Raw genomic sequence first — 24584 nt, forward strand, 5'->3', positions numbered from 1 at the left:
TATAAGTCCTGCTAAGATTTGCTTTCCCAAAATGCAGCACCTCGCACCCATCTGAATTAAACTCCATCTGCCACTTCTCAGTCCATTGGCCCATCTGGTCAAGATCCTGTTGTAATCTGAGGTAACCTTCTTCGCTGTCCACTACACCTCCAATTTTGGTGTCATCTGCAAACTTACTAACTCTACCTTCTATGTTTGCATTCAAATCATTTGTATAAATGGTGCAAAGCAGTGGACCCACCACCAATCCTTGTGGCACTCCACTGGTCACAGGCCTCCAGTCCAAAAAAACAACTCTCCGCCACCACTCTCTGTCTTCTACCTTTGAGCCAGTTCTGCATCCAAATGGCTAGTTCTCCCTGTATTCCATGAGATCTAACCTTGCTAACCAGTCTCCCGTGGAGAACCTTGTCAAACGCCTTACTGAAGTTTATATCGATCACATCTACCACTCTGCTCTCATCAATTCTCTTTGCTACTTCCTCAAAAAACTCAATCAAGTTTGTGAGACATGATTTCCCATTTTTGTAAGGTTTGTAGCTCAGGTTGGGGTTTAGGGTGTAGGTTTGCTCGCTGAGCTGTAGATTTGATATCCAGACGTTTCATTACCTGACTAGGTAACATCATCAAAGGCGACCTCCAAGTGAAGCGAAGCTGTTGTCTCCTGCTTTCTATTTATGTGTTTGCCCTGGATGGGGTTCCTGGGGTTTGTGGTCATGTCATTTCCTGTTCATTTTCTGAGGGGTTGATAGATGGTATCTAGATCTATGTGTTTGTTTATGGCGTTGTGGTTGGAGTGCCAGGCCTCTAGGAATTCTCTGGCATGTCTTTGTTTAGCCTGTCCCAGGATAGATGTGTTGTCCCAGTCGAAATGGTGGTTTTTTTCCTCCGTGTGTAGGTCTACGAGGGAGAGAGGGTCGTGTCTTTTTGTGGCTAGCTGGTGTTCGTGTATCCTGGTGGCTAACATTCTTCCTGTTTGTCTTACGTAGTGTTTCTGGCAGTCCTTGCATGGAATTCCATTTCGACTGGGACAACACATCTATCCTGGGACAGGCTAAGTAAAGACATGCCAGAGAATTCCCCGAGGCCTGGCATTCCAACCACAATGCCATAAACAAACACATAGATCTAGATACCATCTATCAACCCCTCAGAAAATGAACAGGAAATGACATCACCACAAACCCCAGGAACTCCATCCAGGACAAACATATAAATAGAAAGCAGGAGACAACAGCTTCGCTTCACTTGGAGATCGCCACTGATGATGTTACCTAGTCAGGTAATGAAACGTCTGGATATCAAACCTACAGCTCAGCGAGCAAACCTACACCCCATGATTTCCCATGCACAAAGCCATGTTGACTATCCCTAATCAGTCCTTGCCTTTCCAAATACATGTACATCCTTTCCCTCCGGATTCCCTCCAACAACTTGCCCACCACCAATTTGTTAGGGACTATTGCGTATGATATTTTACAGGCATCTCATGTTCTTGGAGTTAAGCTTGTCTTGATAAAACAGAATCTTGCTACCCTCTCATTCCCCACTCTCCTATTCACTCAATTTAGACTTTTTTCTTGTCTCACTATTTTTCACTTTCTTTGTTTTGTCTTTTTCTTGCTATTAAGGATGTTTTCTTTTGCCTTTGAAGAACATAGTATTAGATCAGTTGGGTGGAGAAATTGCAGAGATGAGAATGGACAAGATGAGAGAGCTACACAAGTTTCTCATTCACCTCTCAGACATACATTTAAAAGGAGTTCTCAAAAAATAGCTGGCTCCTGCTAACATTTTACCATGACTGTTTTGACCCTCTCAAGTAATAGTAATGTAATACCTTTCATTGTTGAGAATTTTTTGTGCCAGATTATGATTCAAAGGCTGTTAGGCAGTCTTCAGTATTCATTCCACACAAGTCCAGATGTTGAGGGTGAACCTGTTTTTCAGATGTGTTCAGTATTGCAAAGCACCATTCAGTTATCATTTGATACCTACATTTTTTATAGTCACTGAACAGTTTTCAGTATGTAGAAACAAGAATAGACCATTCATAGTCCCTTGAAACCATACTGTCATTCTATTAGTTGATAGTAATCTGTTTTTTCTGACCTCATTTACCAGCTATTCCCAATATATGCATTTCACTTATCCAAATCATTACCAATTCATGTCTTAAATTATATTTGAGGAGAAAGTGAGGACTGCAGATGCTGGAGATCAGAGCTGAAAATGTGTTGCTGGAAAAGCGCAGCAGGTCAGGCAGCATCCAGGGAACATCCTGTTCCCTGGATGCTGCCTGACCTGCTGCGCTTTTCCAGCAACACATTTTCAGCTTAAATTATATTTGACTCAGCATTACACAGCCTTTTGCAGAGGGAATTCCAGATTTCCTCTACTCTTTATCTGAAAAAATATAGTTCCCAATTTTATTAGATAGTGGGTCAAACTCTAATATCCCCCTTTTTCTGGACTTTCCCACAGAGGAACAGATTTTTCTACACTGTCAGATTCCTTTGTTATTTTAAACAATTTGTTCCTTCACCTTCTAAATTCAGAGGAATACAAACCAAGGTTGTGCCGACTGTCAACTTGGCATTTTACTGGTGATTCTGATTTTACTTCAGGACACCCCTGCAGGAGTTCATCCACGTAGTGTCCTAGGCCAAACCATCATCACCTATTTCAGTGATCTTCCCTTTATCAAACGATCAGAAGTGAAGAGGTTCACAGATAATTGCTTCAGCGTCATTTGTGATTCCTCAGTTGCTGAAGCAGTCTGTCACAAATATAGTATATCAATAGATAGTCTTGAACTAACAAGTGGCAAGCAGCATTCACATCACAAAATGTGAGGCAATGGCCATTTCCAACAAGTCACTCTTGATACTCAATGGCATTATAATGCTGAATCCCCAACTATCATTCTCAGACTTATCAATGACCAGAAACTGAACTAGGCTAGCCATATAAATGTTTTTGGAATATTGGGTTTGAAGCTGGGAATTCTGCAAGTAATTTGCCTCTTAACACCCCAAAGCATGTCCACCCCCTACTCTGCACAAGTTTGGAATGGAATACTCTCCATTTGTTTGAATGAATACAAAACTATAGCAAATCAATTATCACCCAAAATGGACTGTAACACCTGAGAAACGTAGCTCACTATCACTTTATCAAGGGCAGCCATTGCTGGACAATACATGCTTGCCCAGTCAGCAAATCCCATATCTTGTGAATTAGCCTCCTCCTGCAGAAACAATTTTTTTTTAAAAATTCCCTTCAAGACCAACATACGTTTCATGAAACCAGGATTAAAAAAAATTACAATATTCCAGATGAGATCTGACAAATCTTTATACAGCTAAAGGATCACTTCCTCACTTTTATATTGCCATTAATTTAAGACAAAAGACCAACATTCCATTCACCTTTTTACTGGCAAAGAAACCCAGGTCAATTTTTCTTCTCTGATAGTCCAGGCTTGACCAGTCCAAAAGTAGTCCTGTGAGAGTGACTTCAGCTGTGGATAAATTGTTGGGGGTGATTTTAAAAGATAGGATTTATGGACATTTTAGATTGGCAATAATTGATTAGGAATAGTAAGCATGGTTTTGTGTAAGGAAAATTGTGCCTTTCGAATTTGAGTTTTTTGAGGAAGTTGATTGAGGGCAGAGCAACAGACGTTGTTTACTTGGACTTTAGTAAAACCTTTGACAAGGTTCCATGTGGTTGACTAATTGGTAAAGTTAGATCACATGAGATTCAGGATGAACTTGCCAATTGGATACATAATTGGCTCAACAGCAGTTGACAAAGTGGTGGGGGAAAAGTTGTTTTTCAGACTGGAGGCCTGTTACCAACGGTGTTCCACGTGAATTAGTTGTGGGCCCTCTTTTGTTTGTCACTTATGGAAATGATTGAATGAGAATATAAAGGAATTGTTAGTAGGTTTGCAGTCAACCAAAATTGGTAGCATAATAGACAGTGAAGAAGATTTTCAAGGTTACAAAGGGATCTTGATGGAATGGGTCAATGGGTTGTAAAATGGCAGATGGAGTTCAATCTGAATAAATGTGAGGTATTGTACTTTCATACAACAAACAAGGGTCGGGCTTAGACAGTTAATGGTAGGGCCTTGGATAGTGTTGTAGAACAGAGGGATCTAGGAGTGCAGGTACAGAATTATTTGAAATTTGCATCCCAAATAGAGTGGTTAATAAGACGTTTAGCACACTTCCCTTCATCGTTCAGTCCTTTGAGTGTAGGAGTGGGACGTCATGTTGAGGTTTTTACAGGACATTGGTGAGGCCTCTTATGGAGTACAGTGTCCAGTTATAGAAAGATATTATTAAGCTGGAGAGTTCAGCAGCAGAGACTTACCAGCATGTTCCGAGTATGAAAGTTTTGAGTTGTAAAGAAAGGTTGGGTAGGCCGGGACCTTTTTCACCTGAACATAGGAGGTTGAGAGGTGACCTTATAGAAGTTATTGAAATTGTGACAGGTATAGATAGGGTTAATGGTGAGTATCCTTTCCCTAGGACGGGTGAATTCAAGACTAGACTGAGAGTGATTTTAAAGATATGAAGGGCACATGTGCTACACTGAAGCTGGTTCTCATGTGGAATAAAGTTCCTGAGGAAGTGCTGGATGTGACACAGTTACAAGACATTCAGATAAGTACATGAAAGGTTTAGAGGGATATGGGCCAAGAGCAGGCAGGTGGGACTACTTTAGTTTGGGATTATGTTCGGCAAGGACTAGTTGTCCAAAAGGGGCTGTTTTCATGCTGTATGCCTTTATATTATTCCAAACGTTACCCAGCAGAGGTCAGCTAAACCTGTCCAAACCAGGTTTAAAACTGGGAACAACCCTACAATTTTTTAAGTGAAGGTCAGTAAAAAAAACCAAAGGTCAATTAATTACATCTACCAAGGCTAACTACATGACATGTTCCTCCAGTCCATATTAACCTACCATATATGCCAAGGTTTGTCTTTGATGTTATTAAGCCCCAATATCTGGGACACCACAACTGATGGCAAAGCGTCGCTCAGGTCCATTTTATTTGCGAAAAAGAGAATAGGGATTTGTCTCTGCATAATATCTGCAAACGTAAATGTGACATTCTTTTAGTGTCTGTGCAAAAGGAGTTTAAGTCTGAACCCAAAATCACAGTATCCAGTTTCTCATACCATATTAGCACATATTTCTTTTAAAATGTTCCGCTGTTTTCACCTGACAACATTCACATGTAAAAGTGTGGTAGTATGAGAGCATAGTAAGCCATTAGTCATTTGCTCGAGTAGGTATTCATCATGTTCAAATCTAGACAGTAAGAAATTTCAAGCTGTTAAACAATTTGAGTGATGATGTCCTCAATTGTTGATTTTCCAATTGATGTCAACAATTGCACTTCTTGGAGAAAATAAAGGCAGGAGTGACACATCTCAGACCATTTAGCCCCAAAGTGAAGTGGAGCTAGAGGGCCCAACAGAACAGTTATGTTAAAGGAAAACAGTAGATCTTCTATAATGGGTTGTAGCATAGCATTATGACTCCTTGACTAAAATCAAGCACCCTTCTATCAGTCAGAGTACGCAAAACACATCTCAAGATTTTGCCAGAGCGGAAAGAATAGTACATTCAAAAGGATATTAAAAGGTGCAAACATAATCTGACATGGAAATCTGTACTTTTTATCCAAACTCAAATCTCTCCAAGTGAGTCCATTGCTGAAACCAGATTGCAGATGTTGAGCCCTACATTACCTGGATGAATGAGAAGGGCATCTAATTCTTGTCGAGCCACAATAATTCTTAATTTGTCTGCAGAATCAATGACAAAAATAATGGCATCGGCACCCCTGCAATGAATGAAATGTTAAAAAAAATTTAGGGAAAAGAATTATACAAATTTTCAGAAAAATCGAACCTTCATTTCAGTCAGATACCTGCATGTCCCTTATATCAATGGCAATATATTGGCATAGATTGAGAATTGGTTGACAGACAGGAAACAGTAGGAATAAATGGCTCATTTTCTGAGGCACTAACTATTTGGGTACCTCAACGATCAGTACTTGGGCCCCAGCTATTCACAACATATTTCAGTCCTGAATGAGGGAACCAAATGTAACATTTCCAAGTTTACTAAGAACACAAAACTAGGTGGGACTATGAGTTGTTCAAAGGATGCAAGAGGGCTTCAAGGTGATTGAGACAAGTTGTGTGGGCAAACACATGACAGAGGCAGTACAATGTGACGAAATGTGAAGTTACACACCAATGTGAAAAACAGGAAAGTAAGAGTAATATTTAGAGAATGATACAATGGACAGTGTGTGTGTACAATGGGATCTAGTGTTTTTGTACATCAGCCAATGAAAGCAGAGAGAAGGTGTAGCAAGCAATTAGAAAGGTAAATGGTATATTGACCTTCGTGGCAAAAGAAGTTGAGTTCAAAAGTGGGGATGTCTTATTGCAATTGGATAGGGCTTTGAGACCAACCCTAGGCACTATATGTAGTTTCGGCATCCCTACATCGCAAAGAATATACTTGACATTGATGGAATGCAGCAGAGTTTCACATGGCTGATACTGGGGGTAGCAGGACAGTCTTATGAGAAGAGATTAGTTCAATTGGGCCTTTATTCACTCGAGTTTAGAATTCTAACAGGGTTGGTCATACATCCTCTCTGCATCTTGTTTTCCTTGGTTGGGGAGTCTATAATCAGGGGACACAGTCTCAGGATACTGGGAGACCATTCAGGACTGAAATGAGAAAAAAGTGTCTTCACTCAAGGGTAGTGAAATTGTGGAATTCTCAACCACAGAAGACTGTGAAGGCCAAGACATTGAATATAGTCAATAAAGAGTTACATTTTTAAATATTAAAAAAGGCATCAAGGGGTATGGGAAGAAAACAAGAAAATTGAATTTTAGAATTTAATCATAGGATGTGGACGTTGTTGGCTGGCCAGCATTTATTACCCATCCCTAGCTGCCCTTGAAGGTGATGGTGAGCTGCTGCCTTGAGTCATTGTAGCCCACATACTGAAGGTTGACCCACAATGCCCTTAGGGAGGGAATTCCAGGAAGTTGACCCAACAACAGTAAAGGAACTGCAATTAAGATATAGGATCAACCATCATTATATTGAATGGCAGACAGGTGGCCTGCATGGCCTTCTTGTACTCTGTTTTTTTGTTTTTATATTTTTCTATATCAGTAGCTTTGTAAATCAAACAAAATTTGTGGAGCTGCCTACTAAAGGGGTTTTCATTCTTCAAATCTCAACTATTCCAGTGAAGCCGATTGTAAGCTTGAGGAACGATATCTCAATTCCCCATGGTCCCTTACAGCCCCTATGCCAGCACATAACCCTTTGCCTATGCCATCTTGGCACTTTATAGTCTCATGTTTATTTAGGGCTAACTCATGTGCCCCATCAGTCGCGTTTTGCTTTTGACCCCATCATGTCAATTCACCAATTACGTACCCTGTGCAGAGTTGAGATGATTTAAGCTGTACAAAATAATGTTTTGAGTGACTATTTCAGGCTTCACTATACTGAAATAATTCTCATTCATAAAAACTAATTTGTTATACCAACAATTGTTCAACTACTTAAAGTATCACACCAACAGATATTTCATTCAAATGTACAGTCCCTCATAATAACAAGTATCAAAGTCATAGTTGAAAGTGTGGTGCTGGAAAAGCACAGCAGGTCAGACAGCATCCAAGGAGCAGGAGAACTGATGTTTCGGGCATAAGCCCTTTATCAGGAAGTCATAGTTCCACTTCAAAGCATATGTTAACATTTGTTACTGTTAATTAAGTTAAAATAGTAGGCTTCCATTGCTATAATGGATCACAAAATAAGAACACATTGTGAAACCAATAAATATTAGCATTGATGAAGAATTAGTTAGCAACAGGAAACACAGAATGGGGTAAATGGATAACTCTGGCAAACTGTAACTAGTGGAGTGCCAGAGAGATCAGCGCTTCATGTTCAACTATTTACAATAATTTAGAGATGGGATGACATGTATGTTAGCTAAATTTGTTGATGACACCAAAATAGGTAAGCAGGGCATTGTCAAGAGCAGGAAGAGAGACTGATATTGACAGATAAATAGGTTGCACTAATTTGGCAGATTGAGGTGGTTAAATATGAACCTGTCCATTTTAGCAGGCAGAATTGTAAAACAGTATTCCATTTAATTAGAAAACGATTGCAGGACTCAGTGGTACAGAGACATCTAGTACATGAATCACAAGAAGTTGGGAGAAGGGTACAGCAAGTGATTTGGAAGGCAAATGGAATGTTATCATTTATTGAAAGGGGAATGGAATTTTTAATAAGTGAAATACTGCAGTAACTTTACTGAAGCTGTATATGGTGTTGCTGAAGTTGCATCTGGAGTTGTGTACAGTTTTGGTGTCCTTTTTTAAAAAAAAGAATGTAATTGCACTAGAAGCAGTTCAAAAAACGTTCACTCATCAGATTGGGAAGAAGGGGCTATTTTGTGAAGAAAGATTGAACGGGTTCACTATATCCACTGGAGTTCAGCAAAATGAGAGATCATATTATCAAAACATATAACATCTTGAAAGGGACTGGAAAGGGTGGATAACAGTAGGAATTTTCTACTTGCAATGGAGACTATAACTAGGGGACATGATTTAAGAATTTGAGAGCTCTCATTTAATAGAGATGGTGAGAATTTTTTTTCTGTGGGTCATTACATCCTACAATTCTCTTCTGGAGGCTGGGTTGAAAAATTTATTCAAGGCTGAGTTGGATAGATTCTTGATTTTGGGCGAAGGTACGAAGAATACTTGCCACATTTGTTGATGACAAAGGTAGGAAACTAAGTTGTGAAGAACATAGGCTACGAAAAGATTGAAAGGTGAAGTGAGTGGCAAAGATCTGGCAAATTAAATATAATGTGGAATAATGTGAAATTGCCTATTTTGGCAGAAAGAATTAAAAATAAGCATATTTATCTAAATGGTCAGTGATTGCATTAACTCTTGAGATACTGAGAGGTCTGGGTGTCCTAGTGAATGAATCACAAAAGGCTAGTATGCAGGTACAGCAAGTGTGCTATCTTTATTGTGAATGAAATTGTCACACTAATTTCCATACTTCTGTTTTCAATGTGGCATACTTTGGGATGACCTCAAACAGAAATGAAAATTACTTTACCTCAACAGAAGCATTTGATTCTATAATGCATATAAATATTGTACATTCTTATTGAATGCCTAAGTCATTACTAGCTTAGAGAGCACCATATAAGTCTTTCCACCATCAAATATGATATTTCAAGATAAATACACCCTTCAAGATAAATACCTTCTAAATGAAATAAACCCAGGCTTGTTTGAGTTGCATTTACATCACCATTGCGTTTAACAGTTTCTCAACTAAATGGCCCCATTTATCCAGTTAAAACTTTTATTCCTAACAGTTTCTAAAATAGATAAACTATGAACTAGATATTTACAATAATAATTAGAAACTAAATAACACAACCGCATGTTTGAGTGAAGAATCTCAGTTTTAACCAGATTTTTTAATTGTTTCGTCAATGACGTGAACTTTCTTTTCAACAGATTTCTGCAGGAAGATGTCCTATGTCCATTTTTCATACAACGCTAGAATGCTAGCATTAATAAGCCATTCAATGATTGGGTTATGAGGTAAATTCAAATTCTATTCTAGGTTTGTTCCAACATGAATTTGTAGATGGTGATAAGCAATATAAATCTTAGCTGATTATACTTTTTCCCCTCTGCCAACCATCATTCTTTTACGTTCGGAGAAATGACCCAATTTGTAGTGATAGTAACAAGGTTAGCCAGATGGACTTCACAGAATATGTTCCCTGGTTGGGGCTGTTAATCCAGTCCAATCAGGGAGTCCTGGCTGACAGATAAAAACAGGATTCTAAACCACAGTATCTGAATGCTCCAAGTGGTTTGAATGTTCTGATGGTGAGATTCGGCAGATTCACCCAGGAACAGTGACAGCAGCACAGACTGAAAGGTTTCAATGTGGAAGTAAGTGTTAACCGCAGTTAGGCAGTAGTGTGGGAGAAAAAAGAAAAAAAGAGAAACAGGAGGGTCGGGGATTCTATTCACTCTGGAAATAAAAAGAAAAAAATACATAAACCGGAGTGTCAGAGATTCTACTCACTCTGAGAGCTGGCTCTTGAGGGAGTTGGACCAGTGTGTGTGAAGGACTCTCCTCTTGATTGTTTCAGGAAAAGGGGGACTGATTCTGGAGAAAAAAAACAGGATTCTATTCACTGGAGGAGCCATCTGATGTACCTGTGTCAGTGTCATGTACTATACTTGCTTAGGTAAAGGATGACTTTGTGAGGAGATACTGGCCTTCATGGAGTTATTTCAGTAAGATTACCTTATTAAATGAAGAATGTAAAAACATTGAAAGCAGTTCAGAGAAAGTTACCAGACTATTACCCGGTATAGGCTTTTGACAAAATTTTGGACAGGCAAGGCTTGTATACTCTGGAGTTTATGTTAAGAGACAATTTGATTAAGCATGTAGGTTTTGAGGTGTCTTCATAGGATAGATGTGGAAGTGGTCTGATGGAAGAATATAAAGCTAGGGATCATTGCTTAAAAATAAGGGGTTGTCCATTTAAAAATAATGTTTTTTTTCCCAAAAGGTTGACAGTCGTTGGAACTTTCTTCCTGAAAAGGCAGTGGAAGCAGAACTTCAGAATATTTTTAAGAGGTGGATAGATTGTTTGTTTGAAAAGCAAAATTCTGCAGATGCTGGAAATCTGAAATAAAAACAGAAAATGCTGGAGAAACCCAAAAGGTCTGGCAGCATCTGTGGATAGAGAAACAGTTAATGATTTAGGTTCAAAGATTCTTCTCTGGGAGACAATTGCAGTGTTTTAGATGTATTTAGACAGATATGTGAGCAACCAGGGAATACAGGGATATGTATAGGCAAATGAGGTTAGTTTAGAATGGCACCATAATCAGCACATACGTTGTGGGTCCTGAAGGCCCTGTTCCTGTGCTGTACTATTCTATGTTCTTTTTTAAGATTTCTTACTTAACAAAGGGATGAAAAATTAGCAGGGATAGTGGTCATATTAATATTATTTTCATCTGGATGGACATCCAAAGTCCTTGTATAGCAGCAACAACTGTAACTACAATGCTGCACATTGGGACATCAGCCACTGTGCGTGAAACCTTGGAGTAGCTAAGCAATCATACAGCTGATAGGGAATGATAATCAGTAGTAGATTGGAATATGGATTTGGGTTACAATGAGATCAACCATGATCTTATTAAATGGCAGAGCTGGCTCAAATGGCTGATTGGCCTATTCCTCTTCCTTGATCATGTGTTTGATAAATAAGGTAGTGAATGGCTGAGTAGTGCAGACAGAAAAGTGCAGCTGCAACCACAATCTGATCAACCATGATTTTTATTGAATGGTGGAGCAGGTACAAAGGACAAAGGCCTACTACTATTATTATGTTCTTATGATCATGAAATCATATGTGCAGGATCAATCCTATATCAGCAGATAGATTGAAATCAGAAGCAAGATTTATTTTTTAACTGTAAAACCTTTTTTTTTCAAAGATTTAAATGCAGAAATGATCTTCTTTGGTATTTGATTTTGATAGATCCTTGTGACATGATCTGGCCCTAATTCTCAGACTATGATCCCTCATTCTAGAATCCCCTACAGGTGAAAATAGCTTATCTTTAACTACCCCACCTTTTCCTGTTAATATCTTGAAGACTTCAATCAGATCACCCCTTAAGTTCAAGAGAAAATTAGGCCTAATTTATATAATCTCTCCTCATAGCTCCTAAAGTCCAGGTATCATTCTTGTAAACTAGCCTTGTACTTCTTGCAAGGCTAACATGCCCTTCTGAAGGTGTGATACCAAGACTTGCTCACTATACCAAGTGGAGTCAAACCAGGGTTTTGTGTATCTACACCATAACATCCACATTCTTGTACTCCAGTCCTCACGATATAAAGGCCAGCATTCTATCAACTTTCTTCAGCTACAAAGAGATCTTGATCAATTGAGTCAATGAGCTCAAGAGTGGTAGATGGAGTTTAATTTGAATATAAACAAGGTATTGCACTTAGTAAAACAGACAAGTCAGGACTTATTTAAAAGTAGAGCCTTGGATAGTGTTGAACCAAAGGGTCTGTTTCCGTGCTGTACATCTCTATGACTATGACACCTAGGGTTTCAGATACGTAATTCTTTGAAGTGTGTGTCACATACAGATATTGTGATTAAGAAGGCATTTAGCGTGCTTGCCTTTATTGCTCAGACTATTGAGTAGAAGAGTTGGGACATCTTGTTGAGGTTTTACAAGATATTAGTGAGACCACTTCTGAAGTACTCTACCCAGTTCTGGTCGCCGTGTTATGGAAGATTATTATTAAGCTAGAAAGAGTTCAGAAGAGATTCACCAGAATGTTACCAGGAATGGAGGGTTTTGAGTTATAGGGAGAGGTTGGATAGGCTGGGAGTTTCTTTTTCCACTGAAGTGTAGGAAGTTAGAGGTTTATAAAATCATAAAGTGAATGGATAGAGTAAACGGCAAGTGCCTTTTCTCTATGGTGAGGGATTTTATTTTAAGTTGAGAGGAGAAAAATTAATTTTTTTTTACACAGTGGTTCATGTTTGGAATGAACTTCCTAAGGAAGTGAGTACACTTAATGTTTAAAAAACATTTTAGGTAAGTGTATGAATAGGAAATATTTAGACAGATGTGGGCCAAGTACTGTTAGGTGAGCCTAGTTTAGTTTGGGATTTTGTCAGTTTGGACTGGTTGGACCGAAAGGTCTGTTTTCATCTGTAATACTCTGACTCTAACTTTTTTGTGACATTTCAAAGCATATGCATCTAAACCCCCAAATCTCTTTGGATGGTCACTGTATTTAACTTAGTATCACCTAGAAAGTACTCTAATCTATCCTTTTTTCAGTAAAAATGTATAACTTCATACTTGTGTACGTTGAACTCCATCTGCCACAATTTTGCCGTTCACTTTGCCTATCAATATCCCTTTTGTAATTTTATGCTATCAACTACAGTGCCTACAAAGCTGCCTAACATTGTCATCAACAAATTTTGACATATGATTTTCAATACCATTATCCAAGTTGTTCATAAATAATGTGAGAAATTGAGGCCTTAACCAGATCCTTTTGGACACCACTGGTCATGTTCTGCCAATTTGAGTACCGACTCATTACCCCTACTTTCTGTTGCCTGCCACACAACCAGTTTCCCAGCCATGTCAATAATTTGCCCTTATTTCCTTGGGCTTCTACCTTTCTTAATAGTTTCTTATATGGGATTTATCAAATGCCTTCTGGAAGTTGATAAATTCCATAGACATTCCCTGTCCACTACCTTAGTCAAATCTTCAAAAAAAATCAATGAGGTTTGTCAAGCATGACCTACCTGCTATGAATTCATGCTGGTTCTCCCTGATTAACTGAAAATTTTCAAGGTGTTCAGTTACATCATCATTGATTGCACAGACTGCAACATTTTCCCCAACACATGTTAGAATTTTATAAAATAGAGAGGAGCAAAAGTAGACAGTAGTCCCTCAGAAACAGAATACTCCAACTACTTGTATTCTTATTCTACCCAACTCAAGCAAGTAACTAGATACACTGAGCTCGAGAATGTATCCACAGTAATCCTAATTTGTAACCCTTTCTCATTCTCTCTATCATTTTGTTTATTCTTCCACAGAGCATTCAAACCAAAATCTTCCCTATTTCTCCCACACGAAGCAGAACTCCCAGCATATCCCCCTCTTTATTTTTGTTTTTTTTTGTTTGCCATGATTGCAATCTATTTCTCCAATCAGTATCCTTTTCTTGTTGCAACTCATTACTTCATACTCAGGAATATCAACAAGATATCTACAAGTCAGAGCAAATACATTGAATGAAAGATTCTGTGCAAACATACAATTTAACTTATGTTTTACATGGCTTTTTATTTTCTGTCATCTCACTTACTCATAGTATTTTTCCCACAGGTTTCGGTATCTTCCCTGGCCAGACATATCAAACACAGTGAAGGACAACCTGAAATTGTACAAAGTAATACAAATAAACACAGGAGAGAATGCATGCTTACTGTAGGTTAGTGAATGCTTGTTTTTCTGTTCTCCATCTAGCTATGTGTCAGTAAGACCAGACAGCAAATGCTAGTAGTGGTAAACCAGAAGTTTGTGTTGCCTTTGGTTGAGTATATTGTTCTTTTATCTTTAGTATATTGTTCTTTTTATCTTTTGGGCTTGAGCTTGAATTCTCTGGCTGCCCAGATCTATTCCAACTAAAATAGATTTGGGTAGTCTTGATGCAATTGTACAAGTCTTTGGCAAAATCATCAAAACTCAACACTTTAAAAGGTCACGAATGGGAATATTTCATTCTCAAAGCTGCATGGACAATGAAAAGAAAAGGAGTCAGGAATGTGGGAAAGGAAAGACAATAATTTACATATATATTTACTATACCTAGATGTAGTGAATTTCTCCACACTGAATCCAATTGTTGGAAATAGGTCCTTGGCTTGTGCCTGAAGAATCAAGGGGAAAATTGTGACCAATTCAAAACAGTGTACAGTATTGAGATTTGATTTAGCTATCCATTCTTTCTCATGCCAGGTATCACAAAGCCATTTAATGGACACCAAACTTACTTTGTTATATTAATAATTTCCTGAAATGTAAACCAGATTGATTTCTCAGTCAGTACAAATCCTCTCTGCCTAAAGTATGGATGTGTTTTTTGGAAAGGAGAAGGAAAATTAGGTTTGGTTTTCATTTCTGATCATTTTCTCTAGATTCCACTGTATTCACCTTTTCTGAAAACCTGCAGTTTGAGATCCCGTCCTTTTGCCTTTCCAAAGGAAACTAGAATAGAGCTTATCTACTCCACCCATTCACTTTTCTATTTTTCTCCCTCTTTTCCTCCCTGCTGTCACTCTGATGTCCTTGGACACCTGGCCCCAGCCTCCGACTCCCAGCCTCCAAACCACGGTTTGCAATCAGCAGCCCAAAGCGGAGACACCAGTGCCATGTAATCCTGAGTGGGGTTATCAGCAGCCCTGCGTGGAGCATGGCGGCGGCAGCAGCCCGGTGTGGAGTGTGGCAGCAGCCAGTGACCAGACCACGCAGAGGCCAACCTGTGCTAGTCTTCTGCGGGGTGGAGAAAGAATGCCTCATCTTCTGTCTTGGGACACTCCAACCACATACTATCAATGTTGATTTCATCAGTTTCCTCATCTCCCCTCCCCTACTTCATTCTAGATCCAACCCTCCAACTTGGCACTGTCCACCTATATCCATTTTTCTTCCCATCTATCTGCTCCACCCTCCCCTCCGACCTATCACCCCATCACTCCCTACCTGCATCTACCTATCACTTTCCTAGCTACCTTCCACCCCCCTTCCTATTTATCTCTCAGCCCCCTTTCTCCCAACATTTCGATACCCAACACATTCCTGATGAAGGGCTTATGTCCAAACTGTCGAGTATCCTGCTCCTCAGGTGCTGCCTGACCTGCTGAGCATTTCCAGCGCCACACTTTTTCACTCTGATCTCCAGCATCTGCAGTCACTATCTTTCTTCCAGAGAAACTGCGATGTTTATCTTTTAACTTGCTGCTTGTTTTTTTCTGACCTATGTTTGCTTGTAATGAAACTTTTTTCTTCATTTTTCTATTCTGTAACTCAGGGAAGATTTGTAGCTCAGGTTGAGGTTCTGATTGTAAGTTTGCTCGCAGAGTTGGAAGATTTGTTTTCAGATGTTTCGTCACCTTACTAGGTAACTAAGGTCAGTGAGCCTCCAGTTAAGGGCTGGTGTTAAGTCCCACTTTTGATTTGTGTCTTGGTTTCTTAGGGTGGGTGATATTATTTTCAGTTTTTTTTCTCCGAGGATGGCAGATGGGTCCAAATCGATGTTTATTGATGGAGTTCCGGTTAGAATGCCAGGCCTCTAGGAATTCTCGTGCATGTCTCTGTTTAGCTTGTCCTAAGGTGGATATATTGTCCTCCTTCGCCTGTGTGTAAGGGTACTAGTGATAGTGGGTCTTGTCCTGTTGTGGCTCGTTGATGTTCATGTATCATGGTGGCAGTTTCCTGCCTGTTTGTCCGATGTAGTGTTTGTTACAGTCCTTGCATGGTATTTTGTAAATGACATTTGTTTCGCTGGTTGTTTGTTTTGGGTCCTTTTAGGTTAATTAGTCTTGAAGTGTGTTGGTAGGTTTGTGAGCTACCATGATGCCAAGGGGTCTGAGTCATCTGGAAGCCATTTCAGAGGTGGCTTTGATGGAAGATACTGTGGCTAGAGTTTCTGGGCGTGCTGAGTTTGTCGTTTTAAGAATTGGAGGACTGTTTGTTGGGTTCCCATTACTCTTGAATATGCTGTAGCGGTATTTTTCTTCTGCTGTCCGTAGTTCCTGGATACTGCAGTATATTGTAGCTTGTTGAAATAATGTTGTGATGCTGCTCTGTTTATGTGTGTTGGGATGATTGCTTCTGTAGTTAAGAATTTGGTCTACAGGAAAACAACACATACAGACATTGGTTTGAAGTTCTCCACTAACTGTTTGTTCTACTGTGACATGTAGGAATGGGAGTTTGTCATTGTTCTCCTCCTCTTTTGTGAAATTTAGGCCAATAAGGACGCTGTTGATGGTGTTGTAGGCTTCCTCTAATTTGTTCAGTTTTGTGATGACAAAGGTGTCATCCACGTCGCAGACCCACACATATATCATAAAACAGAACAAATATCACCCACATTTAGAAACCAAAATACATAAATAGAAAGAGGGACATAACACCAGCCCTTCACCAGAGGCTCACTGATAATATTACCTAGTATGGTGACAAAAATCTGAAGACACCGTCCAGCTCAGTGAGCAAACTCTCAACCTGTACCTAGGTACTCTGTAAGTAAGGTAGCTCTGTGTGTTGCTGACATTTTCACACTGTAACTAATCTGTAACTGAAAAAGCTGTATCTCGGTATCTAAGATGGCGCTGTAAATGGCGACTTATAGAGTTTTCATTGTATTCATTTGAGTATGTGACAATAAAGCTGATTTAGTTCAATTCAACATATAGAGTTGGCAAAAATGTGGCAATGAAATATGGAAAAACATGAAATTGGTTGTTTTAGTCGGATGATTTTTTTAAAAATTACGAAATACTACAGTGCAGAGGAATCCAGAGTTATTCAAATATAGTATATAAATACAACAATTAATCAGGACCACAATGCTATATTTTATTCCAAGGGGAATTGATAATGAAAGTAACAATGTTATGCTTCAGTTATAAAGGCATTGGTGAGACAACATCTTGAATGCTATGTGTAGTTTTAGTCTTATTTATAGAAAAATGTACAATTTGCTGGATGCAGTTCAGAGAAGGTTTACTAGATTGATATCTGGAATAAGCAGGCTGTCTTATAAGGAAAGATTGGATAGACTGGGCTTATTTCCACTGGAATTTATAAAAGGTGAGGTTTGACTTCACAAAAGTATATACGAAGGGTCTTAAGGTGGTTGTGAAAATGATGTTTCCTCTTGTGGGTAAGTCCAGGACTAAGGGGCACTGTTGTAAAATTAGGAATCAATCCTTTAGGACAGCAATTGTGTTTTTTTTTCTCTCAGGTTTTACAACTTTGGAACTCTGCCTCAGAAGATGGTGCAGATGGTGCTGTTGAATATTTTTAAAGCAGAGATGGATTTTGTTCGGCAAGGAAGTTAAAGGTAATAAGATGTAGATGGCAATGTGGAATGTGAGAAATCAGCCATGATCTTATTGAATAGCGGAGCTGGCTTGAGGAATCAAATGGCCGATTTCTGCTCCTAATTTGTATATTATCCCTCTTCATTCTCCTCAGCTTGCAGTTTTTGACACACTACCCTCCTTCAGCACTGTTTGATCCAGCTTCAGGTGGCTGCCTTTGAATAGTTTCAGGAGAAAGTGAGGTCTGCAGATGCTGGAGATCAGAGCTGAAAATGTGTTGCTGGAAAAGCGCAGCAGGTCAGGCAGCATCCAGGGAACAGGAGAATCGACGTTTCGGGCATAAATTTCACACTTACTTGTGCTTTTGTTTGAATAGGTATAGCTATCAATATCTTATTTTCTATATGGCGCTGATCATTTCCAGAGAGTCGTAGTGATGTACTTTTGGATGCTCAGCTTCTATGTTAAGGATGGAAATTGCAGTTAGAGTATGTCATACAGTCCCTGAAGCCTGTTCCACCATTTAATAAGATGATATCTATCTATTCTTCAAACGTTTTTTCCTTCATTATCACTACTTTCCCTTAAGAGTCCAAAAATCAATCAATTTAAGCCTTGATCTTAGTCAATGACCGAGCATCTATAGCCTTTTAGGGTAGGAAATTCCAATTATTTACAGGCCTGAGTGGAGGAAAAGTTTCTCAAGTCATTCCAATATGATCAGCCCTTTATTCTGAGACTATGCTAGTTCTAGACTCTCCACCACATAATTTTGTCCTTTTCTGTAACTTTCTTCTATGATGGAACACCCCAACACAAGATTAAGACTTGTGTACCAGGTCTTTCATCCCACAACTGGCAATCAATTGTCTGGACCTCACACTTGCAGAAAACAGGATTAACCAAGTTGACTTTCTTTTAGATGGATTCCTTAATTGGATTCTGATTTTCATAAGAAAAAGAGGAACAGAATCTGTAGAGGAACTCAATTTTTGTGCATCAAAGAACCCTTGCAAAACTGGAGACAATGTGAATCAAGGGGAAAAGTGCTGGTTTGAGTCATACCCATCACAAAGGAAAATAGTTGTGTTGTTCAAGGTCAGTTCACAGCTTCAGGTCATCTCTGCAGGAGTTCTTCAGAACAGTGTTCTGTCCTTGTTCCAACTGTCTTGAGCTACTTCCCCAATGACCTTCCTTCCATAAGAAGCTCAAGAATGAGGATGTTCAGAGATTAGTCTATGTCCTAATCCAAGGAGAGTGCAGAAGTAAACCAAAAATCCATAAGCAGCATAAGGAAAAGGCAAATAGATTTCTAAGGGAATAGAAAACTGAAAAAAAGCAGAATACCAGTGAACACAACAGACTAAAAGTGGAAGCAAATACAAAGAGAAGTCAGTGCCTGTCACAAGGCAAAAAGAACATAAAACAGAGAACATAGAAAAGTACAGCACAGAACAGGCCCTTCAGCCTACAATGTTGTGCCGAGGATTAATCCTAATGTAAAAGAAAATAACCTTACTTACGCACCCCTCAATTCACTGCTGTCCATGTGTATGTCCAGCAGACGCTTAAATGTCCCTAACGACTCTGCTTCCACCACCGCCACTGGCAATGCATTCACAACTCTGCGTAAAGATCCTACGTCCGACATCTCCTCTATACCTTCCTCCAAAATCTTATAACTATGATCCTTCATCCCAGTCAATCCTGCCTGGGAAAAGTCTCTGGCAATTGACTCTAACCATGTCTCTCATTATTTTGTATACCTCAATCCGGTCTTCTCTCTGGAGGAAGAGAGGTAAGTCCAAGCTTAGTCAACCTCTCTTCGAAAGACAAGCCCTCCAGTCCAGGCAGCATCCTGGTAAACCTTCTTTGCACCCTCTCCAAAGCCCCTGTATCTTTCCTATAGTAGGAAGACCAGAACTGGACACAATATTTCAAGTGTGGTCTCACCAGGGACTGGTGTAGCAAAGCTGTAGCTGTAGCAAAACCTTGCAGCTCTTAAACTCGATCCCCCTGTTAATGAAAGCCAAAACACCATATGCTTTCTCAACAACCCAATCCACTTGGGTGGCAACTTTGAGAAATTTATGTACTTGAACACCAAGATCCCTCTGTTCCTCCACACTGCCAAGAATCCTGTCTTTAACCTGATATTCAGCATTCGAGTTTGACCTTCCAAAATGCATTACTTCGCATTTATCCAGGTTGTAGCCTGCAATGGCCCTCAATACTATCAACGGCACCTCCAACCTGTGTAATTCTTTGCAAATTTACTAGCCCACCCCTCAACCTCCTCACCCAAGTCATCTCTAAAAACTGCAAAGAGCAGAGGCCCAAGAACAAAGCCCTATGGGACACTCAACACTGACCTCCAGGCTGAATACTTTCCATCTACAACCACTCTCTGCCTTCTGTCAGCCAACCAATTCTGAATCCAGATAGTCAAATCTCCCTTTATCCCATAGCTCCTGATTTTATGAATGAGCCTACCATGGAGAACCTTATCAAATGCCTTGCTGAAGTCCATATACATCACATCCACTGCTCCACCTTCATCGACCTGTCTTGTCACCTCCTCGAGGAACTCAATAAGATTAGTTAGGCACGGCCTGTCCGTCACAAAGCCATGATGACTGCCATTAATCACACTACGCTTTTCCAAGTAGTTATAAATCCTATCCCTCAGAATTCTTTCCAAAACCTTGCAGACTACAGACTTAAGACTGTCTGGTCTGTTAATTGTCAGGGATTTCCCTTTTACCTTTCTTGAAAAGGGGAACAACATTATCCTCCTTTCAATCCTTCATTATGACTCCTGTGGAGAGTGAGAAAGCAAAGATCTTCACCAATGGCTTAGCAACTTCCTTTCTCGCTTCCTGGAGCAACCTAGGATAAATCTGGATGTAGAGATCCAGACTCCCAGCCAGTGTAAATCTCTTGATTATTCTATATTTGTTCATATTTTTTATAAAATCAAAAAATGTGATTGTCAGAGCCCTGTAGACTTGACCACTTTATTCTGATTTACTTTAGGCTTTTACAGGGAGACACTTGTCTGCATAAGAGATCTTGGGAACTTTTAAAAAGAAAGCGTTGGCAGTATTATCTGCTTTGTCATCAGGATTAAGAAACAGCTGTTGTTCCTTGTAGTTCTGCCACATTCAGGACTTAACTGAAAGATCCCCAAACAGGACATCATCTGGGCAGACTTTTCCCCAGAGGTGAACACTTCTCATGTGTTGCACTAATCTTACTTGTCTGAGATCTGTAAATGAGGTGTGAGAGGCAAAAATAGTTCACCTTGAAGTTGCTGATTGGCCTTGTCTCTCAAAGGTTGGACCTGATAATGTCAGTAACTCTGTATTGTAGGCATTCACCACCTGTACCAATTCACTCATATTATTTCTCTCACGCCAGAGAGCTGCTGGCTTCTGTGGGAATGTGACAACCCCATATCTGAGCAGACAGCAGGAGAAACTTAGCAGTTCCCTAAAGGGTTCCTTCCCCACAATGAAAAAGGGGCTGAAAACTGAATTATCATTGGAAGGGAAGGAAATTATATAATGGCTGGAAGATCACAGAAGCATTTGAAGAACTCTGACACCAAAAGGGTGTGGGGACAGATAGTGGAGTTTCCACAGTTTTTCCATTCGTAATTGCTGTGCAGCTGGCTTGATGAAAACATGGAGAGAGGAAATATTGACACTTGTCTGCCGGGGCCAGGCGTATTCTAAAGCTGGGTTGTTTGAAAAAAATGCACAAAAGCGAAATACACGCGTGCTCAGGTTCTTTCTCTGAAGTGCAGTATATCAGACATTAAACTAAAGAATTTTGGAGTTCTTAGATGAAGAGGATTGCGGAAATTTTAGTGCTAGTTCTGCAAAATACATTTGTAATTATACATGCGGCAGGATAAATTATCCATCTTTAATCGGCAGGTACAGGGTTTATTCATAATAATGAGTAGATTAGTGGGGATTGTCTTCCATACTCACACTAGTAGGCTTCAGGCAGTTGATGATCGTACTCTTCCCGCTATTGTCCAGCCCCAAACAAAGGACATTCACGTCCCTGCGCTTCAGCCTCAGCCAAACAGCCAACTTATTGAAAAAGTCCATAGCTGGATTGGGCAGCAGTGACTCGGGTCTCCTCTTGTTACCAAATCCCGCTGTTCTGGCTTGTGTGTGCCTACAGTGACGCAATTGCAAATCTCAACCTCATTGTACATGCATTTAGTAGCCGGACACCAAATTTATTTCTTCCTGCGTTGAGATATTTATCCTAAACACAAAAGCAGAGTGCGGGAGGGAGCACGATATGCCAATGCTCCAATCTGATTCTAAACATTTCATACTGCCCCTGTAAAGGAAGAATATGTAATGGCAATAAAAGATCGATACTTTCAAACTTGTTGTACAACTGCACAATTACCGTCTCAGCAGTAGAACAGAGTCTTGATGAACGATTATAAATCCAGATAGTAATTGACTTGGTTTACATTCACATTCTCAGTATTGTATTGTCGTTCGACAAGTTTGACTCTTAATCTAACCACTGGGTCACCCCATTATCACAATTCGTATTCATAATAAGACCATAAGACCATAAGACATAGGAGTGGAAGTAAGGCCATTCGGCCCATCGAGTCCACTCGCCATTCAATCATGGCTGATGCGCATTTCAGCTCCACTTACCAGCGTTCTCCCCGTAGCCCTTAATTCCTCTAGACAACAAGAATCTATCAATCTCGGCCTTGAAGACATTTAGCGTCCCGGCTTCCACTGCACTCCGTGGCAATGAATTCCACAGGCCCACCACTCTCTGGCTGAAGAAATGTCTCCGCATTTCTGTTCTGAAATGACCCCCTCTAATTCTAAGGCTGTGTCCACGGGTCCTAGTCTCCTCGTTTAGCTGAAACAATTTCCTAGCATCCACCTTTTCCAAGCCATGTATTATTTTGTGCGTCTCTATTAAGTCTCCCCTTAATCTTCTAAACTCCAACGAATACAATCCTAGTATCCTCAGCCGTTCCTCATATGTTAGACCTGTCATTCCAGGGATCATCCGTGTGAATCTCCGCTGGACACGTTCCAGTGCTAGTATGTCCTTCCTGAGGTGTGGGGACCAAAATTGGACACAGTACTCCAAATGGGGCCTAACCAGAGCTTTATAAAGTCTTAGTAGTACATCTCTGCTTTTATATTCCAACCCTCTTGAGATAAGAGACAACATTGCATTCGCTTTCTTAATCACGGACTCAACCTGCATGTTTACCTTTAGAGAATCCTCGACTAGCACTCCCAGATCCCTTTGTGCTTTGGCTTTATTAATTTTCTCACCATTTAGAAAGTAGTCTATGCTTTTATTCTTTTTGCCAAAGTGCAAGACCTCGCACTTGCTCACGTTAAATTCCATCAGCCACGACGGATGATATGTATTATGTATTCATATTATGTATTCCCAAATGCCAGCAATGCACCTTTTTAGAATAGACTCTAACATTTTCCAAATAACAGGTGTTAAGCTAATTGGTTTATAGTTTTTTTGTCTCGTTTCCTTTATTTCAAAAAGTGGGTGTTACATTGATATCTTGCCAACCTCTGGTACTTATCAGAACCCAGTTCAATAACTTCAAAGCCTGATTCCATTCTGTCATATTTTCTACCCTCCCCCCATGCCCAGTCCTGTTATGACATGGTTGCTTTCAGTACATACTACTCATTCTCTGCTATCCTGAGATCTCACTACCACTAATTCAGCTTCTCTTCTGTCCTGGCCTGTCATCCATAATCCACTCATTTACTTACCCCTTTCATAGCTCTCTCTTTCTGGGCTTCTTTACACCTATCCACACACCCCTCTCACCCAACCTTGTCTTCAGCATAAACATTTTTCCTAGCTGCTGTCAGTTCTGGTGACAAATCACCATACTCAAAATGTTAACTTTGCTTTCTTTCCACAGATGCTGCCAGACCTGCTGAGTTTAGCCAGCAGTTTTTGCTTTTGTTTCTGATTGTGAGCATCTGCAGCTCTTTATTTTATTTGTTCACTTCCTTTGCCATCTCTTGATTCCCCATTAATATTTCATCAGCCTCATTCTCAATGGGACCAATGTTCATTTTGGCTCTATCTTCCTGTTATAAATCTAAAAACACTCTGTCTGTCTATCTTGATATTACTTGCAAGTCTAGCCTCACTATATCCTCTGGCAACTCCCTCCATACATGCACCACCCTCTGCATGAAAAAGTTGCCCCTTAGGTCCCTTTTAAATTTTCCTCTCTCACCCTAAACCTTTGCCCTCTAGTTCTAGACTCCCCCACCCCAGGGAGAAAACCTTGTATGTTTACCCTATCCATGCCTGTCATGATTTTATGAATCTCTATCAGGTCACTCCTCCACCTCTGATGCTGCAAGGAAAACAGCCCCAATCTGTTCAGCCTCTCCCTCCAGCTCAAACCCTCCAACCTTGGCAACATCCTTGTAAATCTTTTCAGAACCCTTTTAAGTTTCACGATATCCTTCTGAAGACACTAATAGCATTCCAAGAACTCTAAACCAAGGGATTAGAGCAGGTGAGGAATTAAATACGACAACTATCACAAGATTAAAAAGTATTAAGGAAGCCAGTGGGGCTCAAGGCTGATTAAGTCCCAAGGACTGATGGCTTGCATCATAGGATATTAAAGGAAGTAGCAACAGAGCGAGTGGATGCATGGAAATCCATTCATTCTGGTAAAGCTCCAAAAGTTTCAAAAAGG

General features: G+C 39.9%; 1 protein-coding gene across 1 annotated transcript in view; it reads right to left on the reverse strand.

The window, feature by feature from the left end:
* Nucleotides 1-21942, reverse strand: part of LOC122557554 (ADP-ribosylation factor-like protein 6) — a 28387-nt gene extending 6445 nt beyond the window's left edge. The window contains exons 1-5 of the mRNA XM_043705301.1: nucleotides 21820-21942; nucleotides 14580-14641; nucleotides 14077-14145; nucleotides 5772-5866; nucleotides 4978-5107 (exon numbers count right to left, since the gene is read on the reverse strand). Of these exons, the coding sequence (XP_043561236.1) occupies nucleotides 4978-5107; nucleotides 5772-5866; nucleotides 14077-14145; nucleotides 14580-14641; nucleotides 21820-21942 (479 nt within the window). The remainder of the gene's footprint in view (nucleotides 1-4977; nucleotides 5108-5771; nucleotides 5867-14076; nucleotides 14146-14579; nucleotides 14642-21819) is intronic.
* Between the last annotated feature and the right edge of the window lie 2642 nt (nucleotides 21943-24584).

This window comes from Chiloscyllium plagiosum, chromosome 15, assembly GCF_004010195.1.
Source record: "Chiloscyllium plagiosum isolate BGI_BamShark_2017 chromosome 15, ASM401019v2, whole genome shotgun sequence".
Taxonomy (NCBI): domain Eukaryota; kingdom Metazoa; phylum Chordata; class Chondrichthyes; order Orectolobiformes; family Hemiscylliidae; genus Chiloscyllium; species Chiloscyllium plagiosum.